A 13,445-nucleotide genomic window follows, 5' to 3' on the forward strand; every position below is an offset into this window, starting at 1 on the left:
TTGCCAAACGCCCCCTGAGGGGAGCAAAATCACACCCTCCTCCCAGAACCATTGCTCTAGATAGCTATCTACCCATTTATTTATATATCTATTTTTCACAGTCTCACCTAAATTTTTGTTGTTACATTTGTGTATAGGCAAAGCTGGCTACAAGTTGCCTCAGACTATATGAATTTCAAGTAGCACTTAATTCTGGGAAGCCCTGGAAAACCTTTAAAACCAATAACCAAAAACTTGTCAATATTTCAAAGCATTTTCCAACACCCAAAACGGTTTGTAAACTCATTCTTTGATATCTTTTCAACTTTCTAAGATACCTGCAAATTTGAATCTCTAACTCTTCAATTCCCTAAATTATGAATGAAAATTTCTGCCTCAGGGCAAAGATGCATGAAATAACATTAACACTGTGGTTTGCCTGGCGACTGCTTTCTGTTGACAAGTAAGCTTAGCTGTGACCTTGAAATTCATACCTGCTATTCAATTCTGCCTCCAGGCCAAGAAAGTCTCCAGAAGGACTCAGAAGAAAGAAAACAAAGTGAAGCAAGCTAAGAAAACAGTTGCTAAGTGTTTTCTATCTCAACAGAAATAGAATGGAGGGGGGGGGCGTGGGGGGGGTAGGGGTGGGGGTGGGGGTGGGGGGGGGTGGTAATGTGTGTGTAAAACCCTATAGAAGTAACACTGATCTTAACTGAACCTCAATTATCTCCTGGAAAACAAACTCCATAAGCTAGAGATAGAGAAATAATTTCTTTCTGGCCTCATCAAAAGGCACAGTACTAACTAATCTGCAGGGCTCATAAATCTGTAACTCTCTAGATTAGGAAGAAACAAAGGAATAAATATTGCATTGACAGTATTTCCTTCTTGCTTTCTTTAATTTTTTTTTTTTTTGGCCTCGACACGCAACTTTCGGGATCTTAATTCGCCAACCAGGGATTGAACCCAGGCCCTCGGCAGTGAAAGTGTCGAGTCCTAACCACTGGACTGCCAGGGAATTTCCTTAACAGTATTTCTAAAAATGGCACATATTCTACCTAAACCATCTAAATACAGTATTCTTTCCCATACCATAAGGATTATTACGCCCCTTTGAACCATAGTGGTAGAATTTCTCAAGAACAAGCAATGCACAATGAGGCCACATGAGACTGGGGGGGACAGAGGACTGCTGTTAACATTTTATAGTTCCTTTAAGAGCAATGGAGATTGTGCAGTGTGATTTCTCATTTACAATCTCTGCTCCTTGGAAATATTTTGGGATGTGCTTCCCCTAAAGTTTCAATGAGATTTTAAAAAATCCATTTATGTGAATGTTTAAATCTTTTGATTTAACAACTCAAGAGTTGTTGACTCCCAGCCTCCCAGAGAAGCAGAGTAAATTGTGGATGTCTAACTTACTTTCATTGGCTCAGGATAGCAAGTGTGTATTTCCTAGACCCTCACCCGCACATCTTGTGACAGAGCACATGTCATCACTATTATGTACATTCCTTCCCTTCCAAAAATTTGGAATAAAGTTCTAAGGCTGGGGTTTACCATGGCCCCTCCTCTTTTTATCGGCCTCACAGTTATACTGCAAAAATCTTTTAATCTGATCTGCTCTTGGTTTCACTAATCTATTAATTCATCAGATTTTCATTGAGCACTTTCTATTTGCCAAACACCGTGCCAGGAATGGTAACACAGCTGTAAACGAGTTAGACATAGTTCCTACCTTCAGAAAGCTTACCAATTAGTAGAAAGACAAACACACATTTATATAATAGGTATTAAGTTAGGATAAGTGGAAGATGCTATGGGAACACATAGCAGGGACACCTTATCTAGTCTAGAGAGTTCTAGTAATGCTTCTCCAAAGAAGAGTACTTTAAGTAAAGGTTATGATACTGGACTTGGCTAGAAAGGGGGTAGTATTCTTTACAGAGGGGAAAACATGTGCAAAGATCTCACTGACTCCAGGAAACTAAACAAGCTCAATATGGCTAGAAAAGAAAATGTAAGGCAGGCAACAGAGAGAGATGAGTCTGCTGAGGTAGACAGAAGGCACGAAAGGTCTGATGGGCCAATTTAAAGTTTCAACTTCACCTTGAAGGCCATGGGAAGCCACCATGGGAATTTTAAGCAGCAGAGGCATTTAACAGTTATGCTCCAGAAAAACCAGAGAACAAGATGGGAGGGAAGTAAGACTAGAGGCAGGGACCGGTGAAGAGGATGTTGAAGAAATCCTGGCATTGGGTCAACGCCATTGGGAAGACAGAGGAACGAACAGATTCAGGAAAGTTTTTAAGTGACAGTGTCAAAGGAGAAGCAACCACCAACGGAGGGGGAGTAGAGTACAGCTCCCTTCCCATCTCCAGTTCTCTTTTTTCCCTCATTTTCCTAAACTGGAATGATGGGGAATACACTCCAACTGAAATCCTTAAGGTTAATGTAAAGATCTGGAGGAGTGGTGACTGTTTTTTGGAGAACATCTTCATATCTTATTTTGCAAAGACAAAAATAACTCCTTGCTCTATAAACAGTAGGATGTGTTACACCGTAGCTTAACTGCCAAATACTGATCTTTCTTGACTTTCTTGACCATCATATTACATCCCAATAAACCCACTGTAAGTTGAAAATATCCTAAGTCAAAAAGCATTTAATACACTTAACCTAAGAAACATCACAGCTTAGCCAAGCCTACCTTAAACATGCTCAGAACACTTACATTAGCCTACAGTTGGGCAAAATCATCTAACACAAAGCCAGTTTTATAATAAAGTGTTGACTATCTCACGTAATTTACTGAATGCTGCACTGAAAGTGAAGAACAGAACGGCTGTCTGGGTACTGCATGATTGTAGGCCTATCAGTTGTTTCTTTACCTGATCGTGTGGCTGATTAGGAGCTGCGCGCTGCCGCTGCCCAGCATCACGAGAGAGAGTATCGTACCGCGTATCACTAGCCCAGGAAAAAACCAACATTCAAAGTTTAAGTACAGTTTCTACTGAATGTGTATCACTTTCACACCATCACAAAGTTGAAAAAGTCGTAAGTTAAACCTTCTTAAGTTGGGGACCATTTGTAATTTCTTTTATGAAAAAATACTGAACTTTGATTGAACTTTGGGTATTAAATCATGAAAGATAATCACAGTCAGGTTAAGATAATGCTTCTAAAAACAGCAATGAGTTACTAATTACTCTATCCTAGAAAAAGATAAAGCTGAGTTCCTAAAGGGCCACATTCCAGCTGTCACCTCCGGTCATAACAAGGTATGACAGAGGGCAAAGGAAAACTTGAATACAGGTAAAAGCGTTCCCACAGGAGTTCCTGCGACATGCCCTTACTTTCTCCTTACAGGTTTTTCTGAGCTTTAACATTCAGAGATTGCTGCTCAGTTTTTGGTAGGAGTGAAATAAGTATGTCAAATCAAGTCTGATTATCCTGTCCAAAAATCAAGAAAGTACTTGAAAATGTGTGACTGCAGGGTGTTTTGATCCTTCCCCACACCTCCCAAACAGCCCCAGTGTTAATAGAGAACAGGGGAAGCAATAGGTTCTGATTATTGAATCAAGGCCAAAATAGTTGGGAGCCCAAAGTTGTGCTGTGTCTGCGACATTCACCCTTGTGAAATAGTGCAACCACCACGATCAACAGTGAGAAGCAGAGAAAAGGGGTCCACCCTCCTTCGTCTTTCCTTAGGTGGACAGTCATTCATCCATCTGAAGATACATGGCAGTACACAGAAATAGCTGTGCAAATGGGTCTTCTCAGCCACCAGCGCCTCCATCTGCAATCAGAAGGTATATCTGCCTAATGGAATGAACAATCCACCCTCCATTCTCACACTGAGAGTTCCTAAGACAAGCCAAACCCTTCCACAGCTCATGCCTCTGTAGAGACTATTCCCTCACAGCCCATTCATTTCTTCAACTAGGAAGAGCACTTTCCAAGGTTGACAGGTGCGGTGGATACACCAGTAACTAACATGGACATGACCCCGCAGTAACAGCAACCACAGTCAAGCGGGAAGAGACAAAGAATCAAGTGTATAAGTGAAAGTCGTAGGAGAAAGGAAAGGTACAAGGTGCTATCTGTAAGAGCATTAAACTAGCAGAAGGACGTAACCTAATCTTGGGGGTAGGGAAAGCTGCTCCCATGAACTGACACTTGAGTTGCGATCTGAAGAATGATTAGGAGTTAACTAGGCAAGGAAAGATGCGGGAGGGGGAGAGTGTCCAGACAGAGAAAGCAGCGTGCTTGAAGTCCTAGAGTTTGAATGGAGCTGGTGTCACTGAGGCCCTGACACAAAGCCAATGTGGCTGCAGCTCGGACAGGGAAAAGTGTTTCAGAATTCGTGAAGCAGGCACAGGTAGATCATGTAGGGCCTTGGAAGGATTTTGATCTTCCTTGTAAGAACAATGGGAGGCCAGTTTTGGTAAGCACAACCAGATCTGCCTCCATTCTGAAAAGAAAACATCCGCTGCAGTATGGAAAAGGGACTGGAGGACAGTAAGAGTGGACACTGAGAGACCGGCTGGGAGACTGAGATGCCTGCAGCAGTCCAGGTGAGAAACCTAACAGCTGGGCTCAGGGCAGGTGGAACTGGGGAAAAAGGGGAAAGGACAGTACCCAAAAAAGGGGAAAGATTTGAGATAAAACTGATAGGACTTGGTATAGATGGTTACTGAGGAGATGGAAAGTCATAAGGATGACCTCACACTGGCACATATAATTAAAGGGTAACATCTACTGAGGAAGGAAACAGAGGAGAATGTTTTATCTTGTGGGGGGTGGAGGGGGGAGATGATTAAGGAAAAGAAAGATCTTTAGTTGTAACACACCAGCTCACCTGCTTATTACTATGTGACTAGAGGCAAGTTAACCTCTCTAAGCCCTGATTTCTTCATTTATAGAATATGGAAAACAATCTTTCCTAACCTCACATGAGAACATTGGACAGATTAAGTAAAATAAGACAACGCAGGTAAAGTTTTATCACAGAACTTGGCATGCTGAGTCCCAATAAATGTCAGTGGTGGTTGTTTGTTACTATTTAAGAGGTCATTTAGACTTTCCACTAGAAAGTGCTGTGTTGAACACATAGTTCCTTCAGGCCTTCTCAAAACCCCATTAGAATGCCAGTAAAAAGTGTTTTTTTAAAGGCATAAACCTACCTGAAAAAAGAGGAGAAAAAAAAGAACATAAGAGGTTAAGAGCAACAAATTTTTAGAAGATGGAAAGGAGATGAACAACTGCTATGACCCAGCATAACCTAAAAAGCTGAATCCTAAGCCAGGAGTTATTCAGCAAAATTGCCCATAAGGCTCAGGAATTGGGGATATCAAGTAACTTTGGAAGTGGGGTTGAAGGTGGGACTAAACACAGAAGGGCTGCTTTAAAGAGTGTTTAAAAAGCAGTAAGACCAAGCTGTCAAACTCTGGGCAGGAGATTAAAAGATCTTTCTCTGAGGAATTTAGCAGCCCCAAAGGGAAACCAAAAAGCACTGACATCAAGGGTTGCACAAGACAATGGTCCTGGCAGATTATATTATGGTAATATAATAACCAACCCACAGGTAATAATACCATAATGTACACATAGCAACCAACCCACAGATCCTGAGTAGTTCACTCTTAACATAAGCCAGTAGTCAAAAATATCCGATACCTGCTATTGTGATTATGTTGTTAATACGGTGAAGGTAAAGGATATTACAGATGTAATCAAGGTCCCTAAGCAATTGACTTTAATCAAAATGGCAATATGGGGTGCTTCCCTGGCGGCGCAGTGGTTAAGAATCTGCCTGCCAATGCAGGGGACATGGGTTCGAGCCCTGGTCTGGGAAGATCCCACATGCCGCGGAGCAACTGGGCCCGTGAGCCACAACTACTGAGCCTGCGCGTCTGGAGCCTGTGCTCTGCAACGGGAGAGGCTGCGACAGTGAGAGGCCCGCGCACCGCGATGAAGAGTGGCCCCCGCTCGCCGCAACTGGAGAAAGCCCTCGCAAAGAAACGAAGACCCAACACAGCCAAAAATAAATAAATAAATAAATTTATTTAAAAAAAAAAAATGGCAATATGTTCAGTGGGCTAGGTCTAATCAGGTGAGCCCTTTACAAAAGGGTCTTAGCAGTCAGAGACAGAAGTCAGAAAAATACTCTCCTGCTGGCCTTGAAGAAGCAAGCATCACGTTAATGAAATGCCTATGGAAAGGGGCAGCCTCTAGAAGCTACAAGCCTCAGTTCTACAACTGCAAGCAAAGGAATTCTGCCAACAACAGGCAAGCTTGGAAGAGGGCTCCCCCATCTGCAGATGAAATCCCAGCCCAAGCTTACACCTTGACCACAGCCTTGGCAGATCCTAAGTAGAAGACCCAGCTGAATTATGCCTGTACTCCTGACTCATGGACTTTAATATAAATGTATGTTGTTTTAAGCCACTAAGTTAGTGGAAATTTGTTATGTATCATAGAAAAGTAACACAGACCTATATGCCAAAAAAGATAAATTTTATTTATACAAATAATACCTCAATAAACCAGACACCCCAAAAATATGATAGCAGAAATGGAGACCTCTAAGAAGGTGTTAGAAGATAAAGTTGGAGAAATCACCCAGAAAATGGGAGCCAAAAAGACAGAACCAGAAGAACATCAGAGAAAAGGTTAAAAAATGATATGAACAGTGTATGCGGGTCAGCACCAAAATAAAAGGGAGAGAAGGAAATCATTAATAAAATAACCGAAGAAAAATTTCAGAAGCACAGAACATAAATTTCCAGTTTTAAAGGTCACGAAGGCACTTGATACAAGTGCCAATTGGAACAACAACAACAAAGTAGATTAAAAACAACAAAAAAGATCCTATAGTTTTCAAACAGTTAAATTACAAAGAATCAGGAACCAGAAAGGCTTCAGAATTTTAACAACCGTGAAAGCTAGAAAACAATGAAGAAATAAAGTTCTAAAGGGAAAAAATTTTAAACATAGAATTCTCTACCCAGGCAAACTATTGAGTAAGTACGACTTTAGAAGCCTTTTCAGACATGTATCGTCCCCCAAATTTACCTCCCATGCATTCTTTCCCAAAAATCTACAGGAGGATGTGCTCCAACAAAAAGCAGGAATAAATCAAGAAAGAAAACAATATTGGGAAATCATATGGGAAATAAGGATTCCAACAGAGGGGAGAGCTGAGGGAATCCCCAGGGTGACAGCTGTACAACTCTGCTGGAGCAGATCAGAACAATCCAGGAGCGAGTTCTTCAGGAAGATAACACTTATAGCAAACCAGACGCAACTCAGTATGCTGAGTGAGAGGAGAGGTAAATACCTGGTGCAAAGCCTGGCATTGGACTAATTATAAGTTCACAGAAAACAAAGCAAATAAAAAACGGTATCTTTATAACACAAAGGAAAGCAAAATGTTGTATAGGTAAGGAACTATAGACAATATACAAGAAGGCTTAAATATGAATGTAATTTACAGAGCCATAATAATGTAAACACTGAATACTGATCTAACCAATATCACAGTTCAGTAATATCGGGCGGATGGTTAGTAAAAGAGATAATTTCTCACTTTCCAAATGGGAAGTAAACAGTGCCAATACAAGAAAAAAATCAAGAAATAAACACAATTTCAAGATATGGAGGTAAACAACAGATAGAGTCGAAAGTGGTTCCTCTTAGAGAGGAAAGGAAGGGGCAGGGAGAAGGCAAAGGACTGCTCTTTTTCACAAGCTTTATAGAAATTTTTGACTCTTTTAAATTATATACATCCATAACTTCGAAAGAAAAAGATTACAGCTATATCGGTCCTTACATTATTTTTTCAAACCCCCATACCACTTAATTAACAACATTCTGCCCTCAGAAGGGGACCAGGGGAAAGGGTTTACTCGCCTCTAGAAGGATTCATATTAGCTTCTTTTGTTTCACCTTAGAAACTAACTCTTGCTCTACCAACCTGGAATCATCAGAAGTCTTTTTCTAAAATAACAGCAAAATATCGATCAACCAATTTTCTTTTTATTTCTTGTTTCGTGAGCCCAAGGAATACGGTATCCACTCAGCAAATGCTCTCTACTGCTTTCAAGTAACTGTCCACCGACTTCTCAGGAACCCAGTACCTGCCTTTAAGAGCAAAGGCAGGAAAGGATATCATAGTGTAACCACCCCCAAACTGGTGACGTCTTTGTTAAAACCTCTAAGTACCTCTTCTTTTCATTCTTCTTCAGGAAACTGATATTTCACTGCCATCAAATAAGTGCCCAGAATTAACTAAGATGGCCCTTTGACCGACTAGCTCTAACTCAGAAACGTTATTCTACTTGTTTTGGGTTAAAGGACTATGTCTTTCTTCACAAAATACAGCACTTAAAATGAAATAAGCAGAACATTTTAGAAGAATTTCAAATAAAAATATAGTTTCACTAAATACATTTTCAGAATCAACTTGTTAATGACTCCTTAATTACACTAGAATAGGCAACAAAAAAATTCTTTTCCAACTGAAAATAACAAGGGCAATGCAGTATGGTTTCTGGAAAGTTAAAATCCTGTATTCTGAGACTTAGTTTTTCATTAAAAGTCCTTCTTACTTTTCTGTTGTTAAAATGTAATTTCTGGTACAGCCACATAGAAAAACTGTTTTGCAAGTATCCACTAAAGTTAAACCAGATGTAGTCCCAGCCATTCCTCTGTTGCTATATACGCACCTGAAGTAAGTACTCATGTTCACCAAAAGCCATGTACCAGAAAGTTCATAGCAGCCTGATTCATAACAGTCCTAAACTGGACACTACCCAAATGTCCATCAATACTACAATGAATAAATAAATTGTGGTATATCCACACACTGGAATACTACAGTATATAAATAAATATATACAAATTAAATAGTATATAAATAAACCTACAGAAAAATTGAAATAGTACAATTAACAGCCATATGTCTGTCCTTCATCTAGATTCACCAGTTGTGAACATTTTGCTACAGTCATTTTCTCCCTCTCAGTTTGACATCTCATCCCTAAAGGATATTCTGCTACATAACCGAAGTATCACTGTCAGACCTAAGAAATTTAATATCAATATAATATTATTTCACATATGGTCCATAATCAATTTCTCTAACTGCTTCAGAAATGTTCTTTATAGATTCTCTCCATTCCCCAATCCAGGATCCTGTCATGGACCCATGCACTGCATTTGGTTGTCCTATTTCCTAAGTCTCCTTCAATCTAGTATACCACTGTCTCAAAAGGGTCTTTTAAAATTTATTTATTTTTGGTTTTTCATGACATTAACAATTCTGACCCAATCGGTTTTTAAATGTTCCTGATATGTGAAACCCAAAAGTCTACACACAAATGATTTCTATTTACTTAGTGTCTTCAATCTTTAGTAGAGCAGAGGAACTGAAATACTCTGTATCCTAACAGACTGTATGCAGGTGAAAAATAATGAGACAGGTTAGTTCAATTTCATACACAGTTTATGATCATTCTGCTGTAACTCACCGCTGAGTCTGAACAGGCCACGGGGTCTGGTTTGGCGTGGGTACTGAATTCGTGGGACTCATTAACATAGCACTATAGATATTGGAAGCGACCACAAGTATGCAGAGAAGTATGGGCCCAATGATTGCTCCTTCCAGGCCCAGGTAGTACGCTCCACCAGCCACTGCCAAGCCTGTTAGGTAAGGATGGCCACCTCTGGAATAAAGAGCACACAGATTACTCATGACTTTTAACAAACATAAACCTTGGAGTAAGTCGGAAATACATTCTCTAACACAATGTTCATTCTGTAATACACCTGCCTTTTGATTGCATTATCAGCTTTCTTCAGATTACCTCAATGCAGATAACAAGATGCAAAAATTTTCTTGCCTACATGTGTGACGTTTGCCTTTTTATAGGTCCAGCAACTGAAGGAGTGAAGTCAGCAATGTTAACAGGTACCATTACAGAGCTGTCTGAGGTGGGTTAATGTCAGCTTAGGACTCGTTATATAATCTACCTGTTAGGTTTACCTCCATCTAGAAAAACTAAGTGGGCACAATTAAGTGTGTAGTTCAACTAATTATGCTTTTTTTATAAAGATGATAACAATACAATGACATCCCTGTTATTCATAAGTTAGACTTCTAGCAACCTCCTAAAATACAGATTTTAACACAGGTAGTGATAAAAGTCCTCATGAGGAAAATATTTGATAAAAAGCCAAGATTTTTATTTCATAGGAGAGTCATAACTGTCTTCCAGCTTATCAGTGTCACTTACATAACTGGAATGAAATAAGACACAGGCAGACCTCAGAGATACGGCAGGTTTGGTTCCAGACCACCATAATAAAGGCAAATCTCACAATAAAGTGAGTCACACGAAATTTCTGGTTTCCCAGAGTATATAAAAATTATGTCCACACTGTACTGTAGTCTTTTAAGTATACAATAGCATTACGTCTAAAAATATGTACATACGTTAATTTAAAAATACCTGATTCGTAAAAATGCTAACTATCATGTAAGCCTTCAGCAAATTGTAATCTTTTTGATCTTGTCTCGATCAGCGTGATTGGTTGCTGACGGCAGGGGCAGCTGTGGCAATTTCTCAAAACAAGACAACAATGAAGTTTTGCTGCATCCACTGACTCTTCCTTTCAGAGATGATTTTTCTGTAGCATGCAATGCTCTTTGAGAGCATTTTACCCACCACAGAACTTCTTTCAATATGGGAGTTAATCCTTTCAAACCCTGCTTCTGCTTTATCAACCAAGTTTATGTAATACACTAGATCCTTTGTTGCCATTTCAACAATCTTCACAGCATCTTTACCAGAAGTAGATCTCATCACAAGAAGCCACTTTCTTGAAAAATTAAAGTTTTATCATGAGACTGCAGTAATTCAGTTACATCTTCAGACTCCACTTCTAAATCTAGTTCTCTTGCTATTTCCACCACATCTGCAGTTACTTCTTCCACTGAAGTCTTGAACCCCTCAAAGTTATCCACGAGGCTTGGAATCAACTTCTTCCAAACTTCTGTTAATGTTGATATTTTGACCTCTTCCCATGAAATATGAGTGTTCTTAATGGCGTCTAGAATGCTGAATGCTTTCCAGAAGGTTTTCAATTGACTTTACCCAGATCCATCAGAGGATCTGGGTAAAGTCTTACATAATAAGACTTGAAAGTTGAAATTACTCCTTGAACCACAGGCTGCAGAATGGATGTTGTATTACAGGCATGAAAACAACATTAACCTCATTGCACATCTCTATCAGAGGTCTTGGGTGACTGGGTACATTGTCAAATAAGCCAAAGTATTTTTTTGTTTTGTTTTGTTTTGTTTTGTTTTTGTTTTTGTTTTTGTTTTTTGCGGTACGCAGGCCTCTCACTGCTGTGGCCTCTCCCGTTGCGGAGCACAGGCTCCGGATGCGCAGGCCCAGCGGCCATGGCTCACGGGCCCAGCCACTCCGCAGCACGTGGGATCCTCCCGGACCGGGGCACGAACCCGCGTCCCCCGCATCGGCAGGCGGACCCCCAACCACTGCGCCACCAGGGAAGCCCAAGCCAAAGTATTTTGAAAGGAATCATTTTTTCCTGACCAGTAGGTCTCAAGAGTAGGCTTAAGCTATTCAGTAAACCATGTTGCAAATAGATGTGCTGTTATCGAGGTTTTGTTGTTTCATTTCTCGAGCACAGGCAGAGTAGATTTAGCACAATTCTTAACGGCCCTGGGATTTTTGGAATGGTAAATGAGCACTGGCTTCAATTTAAAGTCACCAGCTGCATTAGCTTCTAGCAATAGAGCCAGCCTGTCCTTTCAAGCTTTGAAGCCAGGCGTTGAAAGTCCTAGGTGGCATCTTCTTCCAAGAGAAAGTTGTTTCGTCTACATTGAAAATCTGTTTAATGTAGCCACTTTCATTATTTCTCTTTAGCTAGACCTTCTGGATAACTTGCTGCAGCCTCTACATCAGCACTTGCTGCTTCACCTTGCACTTTTATGTTCTGGAGACAGCTTCTTTCCTTAAACCTTACGAACCAACCTCTGCTAGCTTCAAACGTTTCTTCTGCAGCTTCCTCACCCCTCACAGCCTTCACAGGGTTGAGAAGAGTTAGGGTCTTTCTCCAGATTAGGCTCTGGCTTAAGGGAATGTTGTGGCTGGTCTGATCTTCCATCCAGAATACCAAAGCTTTCTCCGTACCAGCAAAAAGGCTGCTTTGCTGTCTTACCATGTGTGTGTTCACTGGAATAGCACTTTTCACTTCCTTCAAGAACTTGTTCTTTACATTCACAACTTAGCTAACTGACTCAAGAGGCCTAGCTTTCAACATACCTTCTTCACTAAGTTTAATCATTTCTAGCCTTTGATTTAAGTGAGAGATGTCTGTCTCTTCCTTTCACTTGAACACTTAGAGGCCACTGTAAGGGTATTAATTGGCCTTATTTCAATATTGCTGTATCTCAAGTACTAGGGAGACCCAAGGAGAGGGAGAAGATAAGGGAACGGCTGGTTGGTGGAGCAGTCAAAACACATACGACATTTATCAATTGTCTGCCATCTTATATGGCTGTAGTTCATAGCACCCCAATACAATTACAATAGCAACATCAAAGATCACTGATCACAGATCATCATAAAAAACATAATAAAAAAGTCTGAAGTATTGCAAGAATTACCAAAATGACACAGAGACACAAAGTGAGCAAATGCTGTTGGAAAAATGGTGTCAATAGACTTGCTCAACACAGCGTTGCCACAAACCTTCAATTTGTCTAAAAAAAAAAAAAGCAATATCTGCGAAGTGCAATAAAGTACGATAAAATGAGGCATACTTGTAGATTACAGCAGCACAGCACACTGATAATAACATATGACACTGACATAAGAGGGACTTAGAAATAAGTATATTTTGTTTGTTTCTAGTTTCTAAACACAGATGATTAGAACAATTTAGTGAAGGGAAAATAACTAAATACCTTGGAAGGATATCCTGTACTGTATTACAATTCAGTAACATTTAAGGTGAGCTAGTCTTCAGGAAACCAATAAATTATATTTGCAATTTATTTGTCTTCTTCATTCCAAAAAGGATTTAGGGCAATATTCCATGTTACACTATGTAAGCAAGCATTTTCCCTAAACAATACATTTAAGGAAAATTTTTATCAAAAATGCTTAAAGCTTAAAAAAAGTGTGGGAGCTTTTAAATAAAAGCTTAATTTATTACAAAATAAAATAAAGCAAGTTACGTAAAATTTTTCATTTCCTAATGATGTTGGTTAAATAAGGTGTTACTTTATTATTAAGATAGAACTATATCTAAGTTTTAAATTCTAGCTAAAAACCCTGATATAAAATTTACAGCAAAGTTTAAAGAAATGAAAACACTTAACTACAAATCACGTAACTGCTCTTATGGTTTAAATTTCAACTATTAAATGT

The 13,445-nt window shown here is 39.7% G+C and overlaps 1 protein-coding gene across 4 annotated transcripts in view; it reads right to left on the reverse strand.

Annotated features, from left to right (window-relative positions):
- The window catches only part of TMEM245 (transmembrane protein 245), a 104,094-nt gene that overhangs the window by 6,847 nt on the left and 83,802 nt on the right, over positions 1 to 13,445 (reverse strand). For 2 of the 4 annotated variants that reach the window (XM_033858381.2, XM_019946512.3), the window contains 2 exons: positions 9,513 to 9,707; positions 2,871 to 2,946 (listed from right to left, as the gene is read on the reverse strand). In XM_033858381.2, the coding sequence (XP_033714272.1) occupies positions 2,871 to 2,946; positions 9,513 to 9,707 (271 nt within the window). Of the gene's footprint in view, positions 1 to 2,870; positions 2,947 to 3,001; positions 3,779 to 9,512; positions 9,708 to 13,445 lie in introns of those variants that run through there. The other 2 variants (XM_073806360.1, XM_019946513.3) reach the window with 2 other exon arrangements.

The sequence above is a fragment of the Tursiops truncatus genome, chromosome 6 (genome assembly GCF_011762595.2).
Source record: "Tursiops truncatus isolate mTurTru1 chromosome 6, mTurTru1.mat.Y, whole genome shotgun sequence".
Classification (NCBI taxonomy): Eukaryota; Metazoa; Chordata; class Mammalia; order Artiodactyla; family Delphinidae; genus Tursiops; species Tursiops truncatus.